The 20,928-nt window shown below is 40.4% G+C and overlaps 1 protein-coding gene across 1 annotated transcript in view; it reads left to right on the forward strand.

The window, feature by feature from the left end:
• The window catches only part of CPNE4 (copine 4), a gene marked incomplete at both ends in the record, with an annotated part of 195,749 nt that overhangs the window by 65,398 nt on the left and 109,423 nt on the right, over positions 1–20,928 (forward strand). Inside the window, one exon of the mRNA XM_080338586.1 lies at positions 10,857–11,036. Coding sequence (XP_080194712.1) covers positions 10,857–11,036 — 180 coding nt within the window. The remainder of the gene's footprint in view (positions 1–10,856; positions 11,037–20,928) is intronic.

Here is a 20,928-nt window from a genome sequence, read left to right on the forward strand (position 1 = left end):
TCTGTAACACATTTGTCCATCTTCTGGATCTCTTGCCATCCAGGACAGCAGGCAAAGAAGAAACATGTCTGTAAATGCTGTAGAAGCCTGTTGCCCAGGGTATGAGATTACTTAAAGGTGGCAATAGTAAAAATTAATTCTGGAGTGCAGTTTGGTGTAGTGATAGGTGGAATTAGCAAATAAATACTTTGACTCCAGATTAGAATAAGTTTGAATTAATGTCTTTGTTGCTCAATGCTGCAGCAGAATCTAATTGTGTGAGTACAGTATTCTGGCCATGAACTGAGGCTCCTCTAGAAATGGCATTTGAAAAAAAGAGACCTTCAGGTACCTGGAACATTTTAAATTGTATTCCAAAACCCAGTCATGTTCTAGCATTTTTTGTTGCTGCCATGCAGGCAAGGTCATGCATTGCATTGTGACTCAAAAGAATATTGAAAACAGAATATCTTTTGAAAGTAAAGATCTTAAAATTTAGCTGATCAGAAGACATTAAAGTATCATCTGTGTGGGGAAAAGGAGTCAAGTAATCAATACAAACTTTGATAAAAACCTATCCCTTCTTGCACAAAAATAGCCAACAAAACTATGTTTCTCCCTACAAGCAGACTGAAAACAAGCAACCAAATAACAATGAAACTGAAATTTCCTCAGTGAAGACCCATATTCCCAAGGCTCACTTTCTAATCTATGAGGAAAACTGTGTGTAGAATATATGGCTGAAGAGCTTTCAAATGGCTACATAGTGCTCTGACTTTCAGACTGCTGCCAGGTGCTGCACTGCTTGCTAGCTTGTTGTGGCTAGTCAAGAGCGGAGCTAAATGGTATAATATTGTGAATATTTTTGCTGCCACTTTGAAGGACCAGTCTTGTCCTCTACAAAAACCTGTGTCCTCAAGCACATGTAAATTAAGAACATTCAGTTGAAGCTCTCAACATCAAATGAAGGCTGGGGAATAATAAACGGCAGTTGTTACAGTATTTGAACATCTGGGCTGTATTTGGAATATAAAATAAAGGAAGATTTAGCATCCAGGTTTCAAGGCTCAGCTTTGAGGTAGTATTCAAGAGTTTTCACTGAAAAATGTTTTGGTTTTTTTTTTTTCTTTCCAGTGTAATCACATCAGAGTGGGTTACAGCACCTTATCACATGAGGTGATGTGGGTCATTATCCGCTTGTGCCAATGTTTGCTGAGTACTTGTTAAATATGTGGGAAGCACAGCAAATGGATATCTCCTGCCACTGAGCAATTTCTGTGAGATTTTTCTGCAGTACTTATGGCTGGGTCAGGATGTGTTGACTACCTCAGAAGAAGCACCTTTTAGTACCAAAGTTTCTATAGCTGCCAATTTTATATGATTGTTAAGGCTCTGAAGGTTTTACCACAATAAGATCAAGAGCGTTGATGTAATTCCATTTACTGTCTGAACCATGTAGCAGGAATAGCATAATCATTGCTTGTCTCTATTTAATGACTCTGCAGGAGGTATGCTGGTGCAGATGAGAGTGCAGCACTCGGATTACTGCCTGCTCCGAAACACAACTCAGTCCATGGCCATAGGCAGGTGTGAGGGGGTGCGCTCAATCTCTTTTTAAAGCTTTAACTCACACTGATCCATTTCAGCCAAGTATTAATACAAAAGGCAGGTCTTAAGCTGTTGTAATTAGCTGTTTATGACAGCTGGCAGTAAAATCAGAGGGACAGTAGCAGTTCATGCGGAACAGAAGTCTGCTCAAAACCCTTCTGGAAGGGGAGCAAACAGATTTTGGAGATAAGAACAGAGGGATCCTCAGGCACCTTTGAAAAATCTCCTGTCAATGACGCTATCATCACAGCACATCATCAGCACAGAGGCTCCTGTGTGAAGATGGAGCCATACACTTCCCTCAGCTGACGAAGAGCATCAAAGGTTTGGCACAGCATTTACACTAAGCTGTACCTCCCGTTGGGGAGGACTGTCTCACATACTGATATTACACTCCAAAGCATTGTGTGTACCTCAAGTTAGGTAAAATAAAAATAAATGTTATGAAAGTCAAGGTTATAAAGCAACTAGTTGTTTGGAAATTTAAGCCCAAATTTTTGGGTGCCTGATAGGTTATTGTATTAGGTCACCTCTGAGAGATAGCTCATAGCTAGTTATGAGGACAACTCCATGATTTAAGCAGGAATACAGATGAAAGGGCTTGCACAATCCCCTCTGCTGAGGCATGAGCACTACCCAGGGCAGTGCTAGTGGGGTCCAAAAGACAAGATATCCCTGAGCACCTGGGAGAGCCCACCCTGGAGGCTCAAGGTGAGATGAAATACTTGTGCTGCTTTGCAGGACGTACAGTTGCTCATGAAGAAGTTGCCCAAGTCTTTCATGTTCACCTGAAGTGATGTTCTCTCTTCAGACTTGTCCTTCTGATCCCTAGCAGAACGCAAAATATTATACACAAAAATTCAGAATTACAAGTGGTCTCATATTAAATGTAAGAATATGTAAAATATCTTATAGGAAAGGCAATTATTGCTATCTGACTAAGTTATCATGGTCCTCTCACTGTTCTGTCCATTTAATCATTGTTCATTCAAAAGACCTTAATTTTCACTGCATTAATGATGTACTCTAAAGAGACATTGTGCTTTTCAGTTTCACTGAAACATTGTGCAACTGGCTTTTCAAAACTGGCTTGAATATCCACAGTGCAGGAGCTGGTACAAGAAGCATTGTCCGTTATAGCCTGAGGTCAATGGATGTAAAAAGCTTCATGTTTTACAGTTTTTACGTAGGGAAGAAGTTCTGCAATTAGGTTCAGAGAAGCTGCAGCATTTAAATTTGTCCTCAGTTAAAGTGTCAGGGCTGGAGTTCTTTGCTATTCCATGTTTTATACCAAATCATAATTCATAGGAGGCAAAATTGCCACCCATGTTTTCCTTCCCAGCCCTGAGCCTGGACTGACCGGGCAGTGAGGCAAAGCCTTTGCAGATGATGCAGTCTGGAGTTTCCTCCTTTCCAGGCAAGGAGCTTCCCTGGGCGCTGGTGTCAGCTCAGGAGCTCCCCAGCCCCTCTGCCCGTCGGCGCTTCCCTGTCGGGCGGCAGACGGAGCAGTCAGGGCAGCGCCGGCAGCCGAGCTGAGGCAGCGAGTGGTTGGAGAGGCCTGAGCGGGTGGAGGATCAGCAGGTGACGTGTGCGCACACACACGTTTGGCGCTTGGGCCTCACTTTTACACGAGCACAGTGTGACCCAGGGGCACCTGGGTGCTGGGGTCCTGGTGACCCTTCCTGGCCTTACGCACGGCGTGGTAGGACTGGCATTCCTGTGCTGCCAGTGCTGTGGCACCGCATTCGTGTGTCGAGCAAAGTGAAGAGTCTACGTGTCATTTTAGGGCATTTCTTATGGTCAGGAAAGACTAAGTCACATGGTGGGACATGGTTTCAGTCTGTTTCTCTGGGGCAGTGCCTATTTTGTGATTTATAGAAACCAGGACCCAGAGGGAGCTGTATGAAATAGCCAGTAGCCTGTGGCTAAGATGGTCCCTGGTGGTGTGAGGGACCAGAGTTGGTGCTTCTGGTCTGAATCAGAGCAGAGACCTCGGTCTGAACCTCTGATGTCCAGGAGGAGCAGCTGGGTTGTTCTCAAACCCTTCCAGGCAACAGTTTCCTCAAACCCCTGTGGCTGACAAAGCCACCAGTTCATGTTCCAGAGACACGCTCTTTCCCTGGAAAATGTCTGACCCTCTCTGTGCTTATAGGCACACAGCAGGTGTGACTCATCCCCTGTGTTAAACCACATGTGCCAGATGTAATTTTTGGGTCTGTAGATATTAGGTACTTTACAGTTTACTGCTAGACCAAATTAGCCTTTTAGTCCTTCATAAAAAATATTTTTTTAAAAAATTGTGATTTAATATTTTAAGCATTTTAATGTTAATATTTAATATTATACATTAATATATTAGCATAAATTAATTAACATAAACATGTTAATATTTACTATTTTACATGGTGTTTTTAATATTTTACGTGCTTCTAATTATTTTATTTGGGAGAGGTTTTTAAAAATATTGTTAGTAGGAAATAGTGGGTCAGAATCTACCCAGATTGCCTCAATGTCATCCAACTAAAACTGTCGCAGAATCATGACAGAATGGGTCTCTCATCACCGATAAATGCAGATAGAGTCCCATCTACAATGTTATCAGGAAAGCAATTAGAGATCCAAGGGGATTACATGAAAGTCTCTCAACAAAGTAACAATTTTAATCTGTTTGCTTCATTGCAGTCCACACAGTGATTAAAAATTATTGCTCTAGCCCAAAAGTTTTGTGATATTAGGCTGAGAAGACTCAGTGTCCTCTAACTCCCAGAGCTGATTAAATGAAATAAAGGCATTTCTTTCCAGAACAGAGTAAACTAAAAGCAAGTATCTAGTACATTCAGGGACGGTGTGAGTATGCATTAGTGCATTAGTTGAGCACTTGCTTTTTTTTCTCTCATATCTGAGCTTTCCTAAGTGACAGTGAGTGGGGGTGATACCTTTGCACTTTCCAGTATCTTTATGCAACCTAGAAGGCTTAGACTTTATAAGGAGGTTGATGATGACAACTGCACATAGTCGTAAAGCTAAAGGGGAGTGTTGTAGCTTCCCCAGGGATGTCTTTTGTTCCAGAAAACTAGGGATTCCCTTCGCATAAGGGTTCTCAAGCAGCTTAGGTCCTGCTTTCTTCATACTGGGGACTGAGCATCACTCGTTCCCATTGCAGCTGTAACGATCTGTTCAGCTCCTGAATAACATTACTGAGACCTGCCTGCCACTAGTTCTTAGCCTGTATTGCACCCATATTTTTTTGCAGGTTTTCTAACTCTGAGATTTTGGTGTTGCTCAGATGGACTCTGAAATCTGAAATGCTGTCTGGGAGTCTGCCAAGGATCAGGATAGGTCCTCAAGTGCAAATATTGAGTGCCTGTCCGTGCAGTGCAGTTCTAACTACATCGTATCGTTTTTGAGTCAGTGAGATAACCTATATGCAAGTAGCCGTCAACAGTCATATTTCTCTCTTCTTTGAAAAACTATGAGTATATAAGGCAAACTCAATCCAGGAACTTCTCAAAGAATTTATGTTTTATAAATTGTGTATTTCCTGCTTCAGAGCAATGAAAAACAACAGAGAAACTAAATAATTAAGCAGAGCACAGTCGGTGGCCCTGAACAAAGAAATGGGTTTTCTTAATGAAGAACTTTTCTACTAAGAAGTAATAATACCTGTTTGACTGTAATTCCAGTAGTTTAGACTGGAGCCCATTGAAGCCTCAGCTGTTTCTATGTATCAGTTTTCCAGTGCTTGAAATTGGGTCTTCATAGTTGTGACTCAGAGGTTTACAAGCTATCTAATATTTATATCACATAAATAAAAGAAACTACTTGTGGATAATTTCCAGACTGTTCATGTTAAATGCTTCTCTTCCAGCCAACCTGCTGCCAAAAGGCTTTTGCCAACACTGACAAGATTGTGCTTAGCTTTGAGTTCTACAGCCTAAAAAGAGTTAAATACCTATTGGTTTCTTTTCACTGTTTTCAAACATCAATTAAACAGAAAACAAGGGCTATAAATTATGGTGACCTTTGCAATGACTTTTCATTTGTGGAATAGAAATGTGATGGTATGAAAGCACTGTTAATAATAAAAAAAAATTAATAACTTCCTCAGGAGCTGCCAAGCAAAGTGTAAATTGCTTTCTACTTGGCATCAAATTTTCATATAAGGTACTGTATCATGGAAATTTTTAGTCTTGTTAAAATTCAGATGACCTAAAAATGATGCTACTCCTTCACCTTTGTCATCTCAGCTGACAAATGTGATTTTTCTAGATTTAATCAGAATTTTATGATGACTTCTACTGAAAATACAGCCTGGTGGTTTTCCCCTGTTGGCCTGTAAAATGTATAGGGAACAGTGGGTTTATTTGCTGGTCTGAGAACTTGCTAAAAATGTAACAGCCACAAAAAGCATGCTTTGGGCTGAATAGCAGCACCTGCTTTCTATTTAATGGAATTTGCATGTTTATAGCTTTTCAGCTAGTTTTTAAAAACACTTTAGGAAACGCAGCACCAGTATAAATTTTCACACAATAGTTCTGTAGACCAAAGATTTTCCTTAGTTCATGAGACAACTATATAATTCTTGACTATAACATTGCTAGGTTATTTCATAAGTCTGATTAAAAATTCCCCCAAAGAATTGTCCTTTTGGTGAGCAGATAGTGAATTCTCCACAGTCCTTTAACTCTTGGCTGCTCTTCACCTCAAAGATATCAAGTAACAACCAATGAAAACGTGTTGCTTTTGTGCTAGTTATGTATTTGCTAGAAATAGTACCAGTTATCTGTGTGGGACACTCAGCTCTCCACACAGCTGATCTGTGCGAAACACTGAAGCGTGGCCTTGACATGAAGAGCTTCAGGTCCTGTAGATAATTTCCATCTCCCTGGTTTCCAAGGGCATCCTGTGTTTATGATCACTTGAAAGTCTTAGATACCAGGTGACAGTGAGCTTCTACCTAATCATTGTTCATCCTTGTATATGCAAAAGCTTCTATTTCCATCTAATTTTGATAGAAGAAAAATACTCCCTCAGGCTGTTTTTTTCCTCAACTTCACTTTTGAACTAATGGTGGAAGATGGAGAGGACATCCTCAGCCCATACTTTAACTGTTGAATTACTTCTTTGTTAGTGAAATCTTAGCTAGGATGTAGAATTGCTTCCACACTGAAATTACCATGTGTTTATCACAGTTCTGCAAAGCTCACTGCTTTTCAGTAGCTCACAGACAAAAGATGCATTTTATGAAAAGATGAATTTTAGTATTTGTTCATCTGTCTTTTGAGCTTCCTTTCATTTGATGCTGCCTGACTGCAAAGACAATTTTGCTGTTCTTCAGCAGTGATGGTGGGTCAACAGGAAAGCAGATGAAAATTTCTGTTAACTGTCCGTCCACCGTGAGCAGTACAAGGAAAAAACAACTTTCAAACCCAACTTCCAGCTCCCTCAGAGTTTGATGGGAGAATTCAGAAGGCCCAAAGCAACAAGTCCTTTTCTATATTTTAATTCCTGCTGTTGAGATGGTGCTTTACACTGTGAAGGCCTACTTTGGTGTCTATATGTCATTCATAGTTCCCCAAGGGGAAGCTCACAGCGTGGCTGCATCCAGATGGGCCTGCCAAGTAATCCTGGCTGCTCAGTGGGGTGCCACCTTCTGTGGAGTGACAATGGCCTAAAGAGATGAAGAGGGAAAGCAGCGTGAGTCCATCCCAGGGGTTGAAGATGCAAGTCCTTTTCTCTGTATAAATTGTCCTTGAAGGGAAAGTGCAGGTAAATCTGTACCATGAAGCAGATGTTCAGATCGTGGTGTCAGCTGCAGCACTGCTCTTTTTGAGGTCAGTTTTAACTGTTGACACAGCCCAAAGGTGTGTGTAGCTGTCAACTGTTTCTTTTGAAAATTCATTCTGCTTTAATAAATTGGAGAAATTCCTTGTTCTAGTGAAGTCCAGAAATAGCAGATGGCTCATATGTCAGGCATCAGCAAATCCCAAAGCTGTGGGCATGACCCCTGTCCATATTCTGTTGAGAAATCTACCTGCCTTCAGGATTAGGTTGCCCAGGAGTTTTGTGTTTTCTATAACAAGACCAAAAGTGTAAGTTCCATTTGCTTATAACATATTGTTGTTGAACTTAAAAGCTCTCTTCTGCAAAATTAATGGAAATTTATTGTGATTGCTTGTGTTCTGTGTTGTGTTTTGGAGAGCATTCAAGCTAAGAAGTTCTAACTTCCTGAGTATTCAGTTGATGGGACTGGGTAAAGCCAAACTGTGTTTTCTTTAAGCATTTGAGCCTTCATCATCTCTGCAAGTGGAAGTGCTGTTATGGACTTTGGGTGACAATGGGATCAAAGACATATGGCCCGAAGTCATCATCTTGTCAGACTGCTGTGGACCTGTGTTTAGGGTTACCATGGCACAGGCCACCAGATTTTGCTTGAAATGAAACAGATCCTGCAGGTAGTGGGATAAGTGGCTGTGGTCAAAAACAAATCAGCCTGTTGGTTTGGGTTTTTTTAAGTGTCTGCAGCACTGTAGGTAATTACCTTCTTCATGATTATCAGCATGAAACTGCACCTAGCAATAATATTCTCACCATATTTCATGCTTAGCCAGCATTTCTAAAGAGACAGTTAAGGCTTTACAATTGCATATGAGATCAGGAATATTCGAGAAAGAACAGCCTCTGGTGAGTGGCAGAAGTTAGAGCTGATACCTTGTGTTATACAGCATCTTTTAACCTAGAGAATTCTGTGAGGGTTGGTGAATTTATTCAGCTGTTCTGTTCACCACTGCTTTGTTGTCATGAGGTAGTTAGGCTGGTTACCAGTGCTTGGCTCTGCTGCATAGTAATCAAAGCAGGGAATGGAGCTGGAATTCCCATGCTGAGGACCCTGCCAGGCTTTCTAGCCAAAGAGTAGAGTAGCTGTGAAATACCCTCACAAAGCAAACTGGGGACAAGGTAGACTAATTGGGCTAATGCTATTGCATGCTGCTGACTGCTGAGAGAGGTATGAAGAATTTTATATTGCTTGTGTAGCTGTTGGCAATGCTTCTCTCCATACAGATTTTTCTCATGCGGTCCCATGCTCTGACATGCTGACTTGATGTATCATCTCAATAATGTGGGAAGACTGGGGAAATTCAATGAAATGGCTATATTTCAGTACTGTGTCTGTCAAGGGAAGGATGTCAGTCAATCACAGACTGGAAAAAGCAAACAGTGTCTTATGGCTATGTGAGACTGAAATTCTTAATGTCCCTTTGTGCAGACCTCTGCCTCCATTTTCAGGCACTTCACTCCTTTGAACAGTTACATGTTTAACCTGTGTTGAGCACAAGTGTACATCTTGCTGCATTTCACAGTGGAGAACCATTTCCCCACATGCTAGCAGCAAATTAGAGATGAAGAGAAACAATAACAGAAACTTTTGTTGTTGCCTGAGGAGGTCTGCCATACCGATGAAGCAATTAAAATGACACCATTAAATTAAAAGAATTACACATCTACTAGAAATGAGTTTAGGAGATTGTTGTGACTATGAAGAAAATTTTAAAACTGATCATTCAAATGTTTTCATTATTGGATCTTCTGATCCCCTATTTCAAGAGATGATAAATGGATCAAATCAGTTTCCACTTAGAAGGGATCTCAGCGACAACACACTGAACTGACTGGTCATCTGACATAGGGAATATTTCATGTTGTAGCAGTAATGGTGATTTCAAATCACATTGATTGTAAGATTGAAGTTTTTGAGGTAGACTAAGCACCCAAATGAAGGTAACTGGTATACTTTTTCACTTATTGTATTCTTATTATACTTTGCATCACTGTTATCAGAACCAACATCTCCAGCTAGACTAAGTAAAGAGCTTAAGAATTGAATTTGTAAGTAATGCTGTTTTCCTTTTTGTGATGGTCTTGTCTTGGCATAGTCAGAGCACATTGACACAGCTGTGTGAGGAGACAGACAGCAACGGTAGCACTGGTTTGCATCTGCTCCATCACTGGTAGCATCTGTTTGAAGATTAACTAAAGGATTTCAGCTGTTAGAGCTGTCAATCTAACACCTTTGATGAGCACTAAAATAAATCTGTGCTATGAAGAATAGCTCGGGTTTTTTTCCCCTGCTTTTGATTTACTTGACTCTGTGCCCTTGCCGATAACTACTAGCAAGACTAATGCATTATAAACTCTAAAAAGTGAAGCAAGCGGCTGTCATTTTTTGCACAACAGATGTTCCTGGTCAGGAATCAGACAAAGGATCTCATCCCACTTCCTCTGCGCAATTTCATTTTTCTGTTCTGTGGCACTCCAGCCACCTCCTGTCTAGTGACTGACGTGCCCAAGTCCTACTTCATTTTATGATCAGCTCCTTTAATCTCAGAATTATTAGAGTTTTTTTTCTGTATCTGAGCAAAGAGTGGAAAAAGGAAATTGCTTTATTGTTTACAGGGTCACCAATAATGCATCATAATGAAAAGTAGCAAAGGCTTCTTGAAAAATAGGAAAACCAAATACTACTTTTTAGGGGAACTGGAAAGTTCTCTATGAGCACTTTTTTTTAAGAAATAGCAATCTAGATTTGATGGTGTTTCTTTAGCAGTTGTAAGGCTTGGGTAGGGATAAGCAGTGTATAATCCATCAGATTCTTGTAATGAAACTTAGCGAGGTGGAAAAATTGATATATTTTTAAGAAAAGTTGTTTGCTATGGATCCAGTTCTCCACTCCTTAATCATGAAAGTTGTCCAAAATGAGTAATTACTGAGGTTTTTCCTTGCTTTTCCATTTAGTTTGATAAAACTGTATTGCTCTGCTGCTGTTCTGTAGTGATGGATGGGGACTGCTGGTGATGTCAGTTCTATAGTTACTCTATAGTTAATTGCCCAGTGATTAGCCTAGCACAGAAGATAGCTGTTTTGCCTATGCACAGCTCCCGACTCAGCCCCCTGACTAATCAAGTATACCCACCAGGGAGCAGTCATTGCTCACCCTGCAAAGGATGCTGCAGACTGTGTCCTGTGGTCCTACCAATATCTTCCAAAGATTTGTTAGAAGGGAGATGCAAGGGGAGTTGGCCATAGCGTATGCATGTGGCCAGCCCTGCGCAGAAATGGCAGCTGCCACCACTCATTCAAATAGTTGTGTCTGTGGCCACAGTCACAGCTGTCAGTCCTGATAAATTAGCAAACTGTATTTGAGGAGCTCATTGCAGTCCATCACTGGGACAAAGAGAAACCACTCATATGACCTCTTTTCCATTTGACAGGTTGACAGGACAGAAGTGATTCGAACCTGTATAAACCCCATCTTCTCCAAGCTGTTCACCGTGGACTTCTATTTTGAAGAGGTGCAACGGTTGCGGTTTGAAGTCCATGACATTAGCAGCAATCACAATGGGCTGAAGGAAGCAGATTTTCTTGGTGGCATGGAGTGCACTCTGGGACAAGTAGGTATCGCTCCCATTTTCACCCTTTGTCTCTCATCTTTTGTATGTACATAAAATATATTGCTTTGTTAAATGACTGATGGATGAGATTTATCATTCGTGACAAAATCCTTAATCAGTGTTTTGAACAGGATAATTAAGAACTTCTGCAGGCTTGATTTACTGCTGTAGTATAGCTTTAAGTCAGCCAGTGCTATAGGAAACTGAATGTCAGTGATTGGCCTTGTACAGTAAGAGCACAGGCTCATTACACTAGTGTTGAGAAATAAACTGATTGGGGAGAAGTTACTGTTCTTAACGTCATATGAGATTTCAAGCAAGTTCCAATTCCAAGGAATGCTGACGAATAAACTTTATACACATAGGGTAGTGCCCGGTGATGTGGCAAATAGAGAGATAGGGTTGGATTCATTCTCCTGACTCTTGGTCATCCAAGAATTGAGTGTCTAGCCTGCTACTCTTCTGATTTCCATCTTTAGTTCAGTGGAGAGAAACAAACAGTTCTAGCAGTTGATTCATTCCACCTGAGACACCCATCCTAGATTAAGATAAATTGCCTTCAGGAGATACCTGTCTTTCTCCATTAGTTATCAAGAGTCTAGACAGCTGGCTTAGAATAGATACCTAAATTTTTAGATGACTAAATTTAAGAGTGATGAGTCCTGCCCCTGGGATCAATATCTAGAAGTCATCAGAGTCAGGTCCACAGTGAATTCCTATACTGCTCACTGGTAGCACACTACAGTGTTTCAGGTATCACAGTTTAGTTCTAACTAGCAGACTTTTTGTTATGTCAGGTCTTGTAGCACAGATCTCAGCTCTGTCCATAATGGCAACACCAAGGATGGTCCCAGTCTCACTGAGCTGAGTGTAAATTGACTCCTAACTCTGTGGTCTGGTCTCTGTGATGAGAGCAAGCAGTTCTTTCATTCTGATTACCCATTGCAGTTCTTCCATTTAAGTTTGTAGCCTGAGCATAGTGGCTTGGCATGGAAGATTCTGCAAAGCTTTTGTTTCCTCTTTTCTTACCTTTTGTTGTTGCTTCTTCAGCCCCACTGCACGTGAATCCCTTTGTTTTTCTTCCCAAAGCCATGGGGCCAAACATGCTGAAAGAGGAGAGATCTTCTCAATGAGAGAATTAATATGAAATATAAGTATTTAATAACTTGAAAGCTCAACATGAAGATATCAGTAGTTAGGGTATTTACAGTGCACAATAAAGTCTGTTCTTCATGACAGACTTTTCGTGGCCTTAATCAATAAAAATAAGCTATCCTATAACACCTAAAAGAAAAAAGTTATTACAATGTTCTTCTTGCTTAATTGGCTTGAAAATGAAGGGAAAAAATGTCATTGCTGCTGCCTGTAACATAACTGTCTTTATAATGATTTGATCTCTATAAATAGCACACAGCTGGGTTTGTTGCAGTGTAATTTTAATGGTAACCAAGAAAAAATAATAACAGTGTGAAATCTATTCACAGTAATGTAGTCTTGAGCTCTCTGATCTTGTATTTAGACCCTTTTGGTGGGTTCCTCCCTCCTCCCACCTTCTGTTTCTTTTATTTATTTATTTATTTAATTTCACATAATTTCTCAACTGATTTAAAATCCCAAAATGTTAGCACTGGAATTACCATCCAAGAAGAGCCATGATTGGGAGTCCAGTGTTGAAAATCCTGCAGCACAAGCTGTACATGTGGAGCGTACACACATGCTCAAGTGTTTAGTATAATTACTGCATTTTTTAAATGATTATAATAGAACCATGGCTTTTCTTGAGATAATTTTGACATGAATTGTTGCTCTACATCATTTTAATGCCTGAGTGAAACGTGATTTTGTGTGAGAGTATGTGCCTGCCTATTAACTCACTTTCCCATTGCAAGCAGGTTTTATCTGAGACATCCAGGCAAGCTCCAGATTTTTAGCCATAGTCTGAAAGACTGATTCCCTGCCCGCCTACATAAATGTGTCAACTTCTACTGTGCTCTTTTAGGTAATACTTGATCTATAAGAGATTCACCACTACCTGTACCTGTTTGTAGATCATCATTTAGACATGTAGTAAACTTGCATTTTTTCCCAAATTATGTAATACTCCTACCTAAAACAAAATTAGTATGAATAAATACTGGGAAAGGCAATTGCATGATTAAAGCTGAGAGAGAGAAGTAAGTTTCTCTTTCTTCTGATCTATCTGAATCTTAACATGCAGTCTACCCAATAGATACAAGCTTATTTGAAATTTGGGGTCTTGGATGGGAATGATCACAGAATCACAGAATGTCAGTGATTGAAAGGGATCTCAAAAAATCCTCCAGTCCAATCCCCCCACCAGAGCAGGAACACCTAGATGAGGTTACACAGAAATGTGTCCAGGTGGGTTTTGAATGTCTCCAGAGAAGGAGACTCCACAACCTCACTCAGCAGCCTGTTCCAGTGCTCTGTCACCCTCACTGAGAAGAAGTTTCTTCTCGAATTTAAGTTGAACCTCCTGTGTTCCAGTTTGTACCCTTTGGCCCTTGTCCTATCATTGGTTGTCACCGAGAAGAGCCTGGCTCCATCCTCATGACACTCACCCTTTATATATCTGTAAACATTAATGAGGTCACCCCTCAGTCTCCTCTTCTCCAGGCTGAAGAGCCCCAGCTCCCTCAGCCTTTCCTCATAAGGGAAATGCTCCACTCCCTTCATCATCTTTGTTGCCCTACGCTGGACTCTCTCCAGCAGTTCCCTGTCCTTCTGGAACTGAGGGGCCCAGAACTGAACAAAGTATTCTGGATGTGGTCTCACCAATGAAGAGAACCTCTCTCAACCTACTAACCACCCCCCTTCTAACACACCCCAGGATACCATTGGCCTTCCTGGCCACAAGAACACAGTGCTGGCTCATGGTCATCCTGCTGTCCACCAGGACCCCCAGGGCCCTTTCCCCTGCACTGCTCTCCAACAGGTTGTTCCCCAACTTATACTGGAACCTGGGGTTGCTCCTGCCCAGGTGCAAGACTCTACACTTGCCCTTGTTATATTTCATTAAATTTTTCCCCACACAACTCTCCAGCCTGTCCAGGTCTCGCTGGATGGCAGCACAGCCTTCTGGCGTGTCAGCCACTCCTCCCAGCTTTGTGTCATCAGCAAACTTGCTGATAGTGCACTCTATTCCCTTGTCCAAGTCATTGATGAATATATTGAATAGTACTGGTCCCAGTACTGACTCTTGAAGGACTCCACTAGATACAGGCCTCCAACTAGACTCTGCCCCATTGACCACAACTCTCTGGTTTCTTTCCTTCAGCCAGCTCACAGTCCACCTCACTACTCCATCATCCAGACCACACTTCCTCAGTTTAGCTGTGAGGATGCTGTGGGAGACTGTGTCAAATGCTTTACTGAAGTCAAGGTAGACCACATCCACTGCTTTGCCATCATCTGTCCACCTGGTTATGTCCTCATAAAAGGCGATGAGGTTGGTTAAATATGACCTCTCCTTAGTGAAGCCATGTTGACTGCCCCTAATGACCCTCTTATCCCTGACATGCCTTGAGATGGCACCAAGGATGAGTTGTTCCGTCACCTTTCCAGGGATGGAGGTGAGGTTGACTAGTCCATGGTTACCCATGTCCTCCTTCTTGCCCTTTTTGAAGACTGGAGTGACATTTGCTTTCTTCCAGTCCTCACGCACTTCTCCCATTTCCCAAGACTTGTCAAAGATGATGGAGAGTGGTCTAGCAATGACCTCAGCCAGCTCCCTCAGCACCTGCAGGTGCATCCCATCTGGACTCATGGATTTATGGATGTCCAGATTACTTAACTGGTCCCTAACCGAGTCCTCATCAACCAAGGCAGACTCCTGCATTGTCCTGCCTTCCTCTGGGGCCTCAGCGGTACGGGACTCCTCAGGACAGCTTCTGGCAGAGTAGACAAGAGACAAAGAAGGCATTCAGTAACTCTGCCTTCTCTGTATCTTCTGTCACCAAGGCACCCACCTCATCCATCAGTGGGCCTACATTGCCTCTGGTGTTAGTTTTATCTGCCATGTATTTGAAGAAGTTCTTTCTGTTGTCCTTGACCCCTCTCGCAAGGTATAGCTCTAAGGAAGCCTTAGCTTTCCTAGTTGCCTCCCTATGTCCTCTGACAACAGCCTTATATTCTTCCGAAGTGGCCAGCCCCTCCTTCCATGATCTGTAAACCCTCCTCTTCCACTTGAGTTTGCCCAGCAGTTCCCCGTTTAACCAAGGAGGCATGGAATCAACTGCCTCTTCCTATGTGACCTTGTAGGCAGGCCTTACACCACATCCTCACCTACCTCATCTTCAAGATCCAGGGCCTCAAACTTATTATGGAGGGCAAATGTGTTCCTTTGGAAGCTGTTGTTATTAATAGTCTCCTCTCAAATGCTTTAATAAATCTATGTCTCAAAAGAGTGATAAGGGCAGTGACTTGTAGGCTGTTATATCCTGAACATACACTGTCTAGTAACATCCCACTGGATTTCAGTAAGACATATTTCTTCTGCTCTTGTAGACAAGCCAATTCTGTGTCCCTACTGGTATTAATAAATACTCTTGGTAGCAGCATCCTGGAATGTAATCAGTTATACCTGGATGTGAACAGTAGATGCATCAACAGGCATTTCATGTGCCACAGTATTTAAACAGAGTAGAACAAATGGCTAGGGACAGATACCTGCTGGGTGTAATTGTGAAAAGGTCCATGTGCTAAATAGAGACATTTACTTGAAGTGGTTTCTTTTGTCCATCATGCTCAAGAGTTGCTCTTTTAAATAAAACAGAGTTTTTCTTGAAGTAAGGCAGAGTATTTCTTGAAGGGTTTGAGAGGGAAGAGGTTTAGTGTAGGGTTTGGGGGGGATTTTTTGGTATGTTTTTAAGTACTAGAAGTCTGTTCCTTCCACTCAGAAAGGCTCTTTTTACATTCTAGTTCACCAGCTTCTTCAGAACGTCCTGGTAACATGCTGAATTGCAGAATGCTAAAAATCTGTTCTTTACAATTGGAATGATAGATCAAGAAAGCCCTAAATTATTAGAGAATATACTAAAATTGGAAGTTCAAACAAATTCTCTTCAGTTAGTAGCATCATCTTAATTTTTTTTTTTTTTTGCAATTATATGTTCTTTATAAAGGAAACATAAAGAACTTTACATCAAGAGACAGTACCATACTCCAACCAATTAAGCTGTCTATGCTGTATTACTTAAATGAAGTGGCATTGTTAAATGGTAGGTTAAGATGCATAATTAAAAACTATGCATTTAAAAATATTATTTTTCATTTTACAGTTCATGTCTAAGTAACTGCATAAAACTAATATCTAATGATAATATTTTTTAGAAGTTAAGTTGTACAATCATACCATAGCTACTTAGGCAAGGAAACTATACTGTGTTGTGTTTGTAACCTCACAAAGATTATTGCGAATCTGAAGCACATTTGTGAAATTTGCCAACATTTCAGGGTGTTTATTTAACAACATTGTCCTCTAAAACACAACAGAGCACAAAACATCCTTTATCCAGACATGTTTGTGAAGTAAGTTATTTGGGTTTTACCTTTGGCTTTGATTTGTTTAGGAATATGCCTATAGAAAGAGCAAATGAATTCTAGCAAAGTTAACATTTCTAGTTTTTACCCTAATTTTAGGGATCTGTGCACAGAATTCCCACTTGGAGGATATTTCTTATCAGAATTTGAGCATGCAACCAGCTTGTTCTGACAAAGTCTGTCAATTTGGGGGTTCAAGACTGAATCTGGGTAATTTCATCCCACATGAAAGAACTTGGAGGAAGATAGGATTGGGAGACCTGTGTGAGGCTGGAAGTGGAGAATAAACTGTGACAGAGTAGTGGGGGTGTTTCCACTGCACTTCACGAATAGCTGAAATTGGAAGTTGAGTGCAGTTTACTTGGAATGCCACCCAAGGAGGTAGCACAGATGTTTGGGCATGTGTGCTCTTCCTGTTCAAATCAGAAAGTCATTTAAGTCAGAAGGGACCTCTGGGGTCTCCTGTTCAATCTGCTGTTCGAAACAGATTAGAGCAGGGGCTTGTCCAGTCCCATTTTGAATGTCTTTGAGGATGGAGATCTCCAGTACTTTACCCCAGTGCTTTGTCACCCTCACAACAGCGATGATTTCCCATCCCTAGGTTTTGCCTACCTCTCTCAGAACCAGAGAAAATCAGAGGCAGAATGAACCCTCTCTCCTATGTCGTGTGGAAACATTTACAAATACTTGTAGTAGCCTTCAAGTGGGAAAGGAAGTCTTCATTGGCAAACCAAAAGTAAACAAAGCAGGGGTGAGGTAGCCATAGCTGGTCTTGCTTTGGGAGGAAGGGAATAATAGCAGCCTTCTCGAGCTGCTGCTGTAGATGGCAGCTCTCATCCCTTGCCCTTGGAGCGGGGTGCTGGAGTAGAGTGCTGGTTTGCCACTGTGCTTTCCGGTACAACAGAAATGGCTTGGGATGCTCCATCAGCTTCTTCATCTGCCCACTAGTCTTCTGGCTCTTTGATTCACCCTAAATATTGCTGTTCTTTGCATAGGCACTGGCAAGCAGAGGCACCCATATAGCTTTGTAGTGGTGAGCAGTGAAAACACAAGTAGTAATATTTTAACATTTTGACTGCTATTTTGAGGCACCACTATGTAAAAGTGATTTCTTGCTTTCGTATGGATGCTTTCGGTGCTATCGATCACTTCATCCTTGGTTGTGGTTTTACAGGTGTTGTCTGTAATTTAGGAGAGTAAATTCCTTCCCTTCTCTTTCCCCTTTGATTCTCCCTTGCCCCTTCCCCATCCCTAGGAAAAATGTTCAGGCACTGACCCAGACTATTCATTTCCAACTGAATCTCTACCTAATCACTGAAGGTTTTGTATTTTTGTTGCTTTTTGGTTTCTCACGAAAACTGTGGTTGTTTTGAGGGGCGGAAGATTGATTCATTATTTTTTTATTTAGTGGGTTTTTTAATTTTTTTTTTTTTTCCATTAAAAAATGGGAAACAAACAAAAACAAACCCAAAACTTAGATGGACAAACACTGTCAGAAAGTTGATAGTTAATTTTCATGTTATTCAGCTGGGATGAAAAAACCCTAAAAACAGGTCCTTTTCTGTTTATGTGTTAGTGCCGTCATCATGTGTTTTTAAACCTCTCTAAATCTCTCTTATTTGACTTGTTCTGTTTTATATTCCATAAACTTTATCAAGCAATGAAATTGCATCATTTAGTCCAGTAAGGGCTCAAACTTTTTAATAGGAATTCAGTATCAGGAAGGTGGCTTAGGAACCATTTTTTCCTCTGAAGTTTCACCCAGAGGTCTCAGCCTGATCTTTGTGAACTCAAAAAAATTATTTCAATGAGTAATCATTTTCTAGACAAGAACCAAAACAACTTATATTGCCAAGACATTCTTGGTTACTGCTCATCTCTGCTTGTAACATCATTAGATTATAGGAACCAGTAAAGTTGTTATGTCTTAAATGTTGTGAACCATGCCAGCTCTACAGTGTAGGAATAACGTTTGTGGCTTTTCTTTCATTACTTACCACAGCTGGTCTTTGTCGTTTTCAGATTTATGATTCCATTCCTTGTTTGGTTTCATTTAATTTATGGAATACATTTTAAAAGTTTAAATATTGTTACATTTCAGAACTCCCTTACTTACTCAACTACTAGCACAAGTAAAAAACTGCAGACATGTACATATTTTCCTGCCAAGAACCTTTTCAAGTATTATTTACAGATTTAATATTTCCTGTACACGCATTTGTGCACAAATTATGTTGAAAATCTTCCTTCTCTGTAATGAGTATTATTGTTTCTTGTGTGCTTTTAATAATATATGTCATTAGCAGATTATGCACTTGAAAATGCTGACTGATTATTAGTTCCGTTTCAGCCATTGCGAATCCCTTTGCTCTTGAATTGGAGAAAGGCTAAAAGAGCCATGATTGCACCTGAATTAATTAAATTTAAATAGTCTGTGAAATAATATTTCTTTAATAGACTGTTGACTGCTTCTCTGGTGAGAAAGACATAGGACCAGTTTTTTCAAGGTATTTGAATTCTTCAAACTTATTAGATGTCTGTATGGTACCTTAGATACCGTAGGTATCTAAATACCTTTAAATACTTGGCCTTTGATCTCCTCTAAATGAAGTTGCTCAGTTCATTAGTGGGATGAATAATGTACTTTATTAGATATGAATGTCATTTTCTACCAGAGCTGACTCAGAGCACAAGCAAGTCGTCAGTGCAGCACTCTTCCCTAACTTTTCCTAACTATTTAAACACCTCAGTTATCCCCAGGAAGCTCTTGGTTTGCCATTGCAGCATCATCTCTGAAGCTGGAAGATTTTCAGTTCTAGATGAATCTTGCCAGTCAAAGTTAGTGGACTTACTTGTACAGTTTGTACTGCTTTGTTTTTACATACTTTATCTTTTGGTATGAATTCCTTTTTCAGTCTTTAGAAAAGTAATTTAAAATTCAATTTTGCATTATAATGAGTTGTTATTATTATGACTAATTATAAAAGGGCTGCTACCCTACATACTAATTAAATTCAAACACCTTTTATGCTATTGATAAGCTATTTCCTGTAATAACTTTATTGCCTTTTGTGATAAGGATATATTTTTTTCTCAGTGTTCTGTTTTGATTGATTGTTTTCAGGTACAGATATTTAACAAAGACAGGGAGGGGTGTAATCTAACTGTAAATAGACTGGTCAATACTACAGGGAACAAAAGAAATCTTGAAGAGTGGTGAGTATGGTACAGAAAGTATCACATGCACAGAGAGGATGATCATAGCAGTAAAACTGGCTCTACCAAGAAACAAGAATTCTGTGAGCAGTTAAAAAGAATGAAATGTCCTTCATTATGGACATACACATCTGAACTTGTTCTTTTGCAGGGATTTCTTAGTATCTGTAAAGGGGTGAGCCCACCCCCAAAGGCTTTTCTTCATGAGAGTGGAGTAATGGCACTGGTGTCTATCTGATCTCTTTTCATGTTGAAATGTAGCATGCTTGATGCATTTTTGACTACCTGCCACCATTCATGGAAATTATTTGGTGGATTTAGAAATGCCTGGGGGATAGATAGCAAGACAGACACAAGTACATCACAGTTCTATAAACCTTGCTTTGTCATAAACCAGGCTAAAGATGAATGTGTGAAGGAGACAGTTTTTACACTGTGAGCCAGAGCTACTTCAGTTCTTCTGCCCTTGCACACAGGTGAAATGTTAGTAAAGTCTGTCATATTATTTGTGGGTATTTAGAAGCTTACAGTATTTGACTTACATGGATTAGAGCAAAAGCACACTAATATTTTAATTTACAAGCTTCAAGATATATTTTACAAATGTTGAATCTCCATTTTTCTAGCCACTCTTGTTGTATCATTCTACTTACAGCAATATCATGAAAGCATTACAGTCCTTCATTTGGGAGAATACTTATTTTTATGCAAGAAGGGGAGAGCTTAAGAGACCGTGTACTATAACTAGTAAATACTTCTTATATGGTTATGTCCTGAGTTTTACATATCACAGAATCGTTCTCGTTTTCATCACTGAGGATGAAAATTATTTTGGAAACACTATACTGTCAAATAATTTTCATTGTATATTATAAGATCCGTGCACCAACTTGGCAAGATAGCAAATGCTTGTCAAGAAAGGAACAGAAAGTAGATAGAACATACTTTAGGTTAGGCCAGCTGTGCAATTTAGCGCTTTTTGTAGCAAACAATTCAAAAAGCTGTAACTTCAGGAGTCTCTGAAAAACTCGTTCAAATCAACTGTTGGTTTAGAAAGGCAGGTTGCTGTACAGTGCTGAGCAGTCTGAACTTGGAGGTTGAAATTTCACAAGTA

The sequence above is a fragment of the Nesoenas mayeri genome (genome assembly GCF_963082525.1).
Source record: "Nesoenas mayeri genome assembly, chromosome: 2".
In the NCBI taxonomy this organism is placed as follows: Eukaryota; Metazoa; Chordata; class Aves; order Columbiformes; family Columbidae; genus Nesoenas; species Nesoenas mayeri.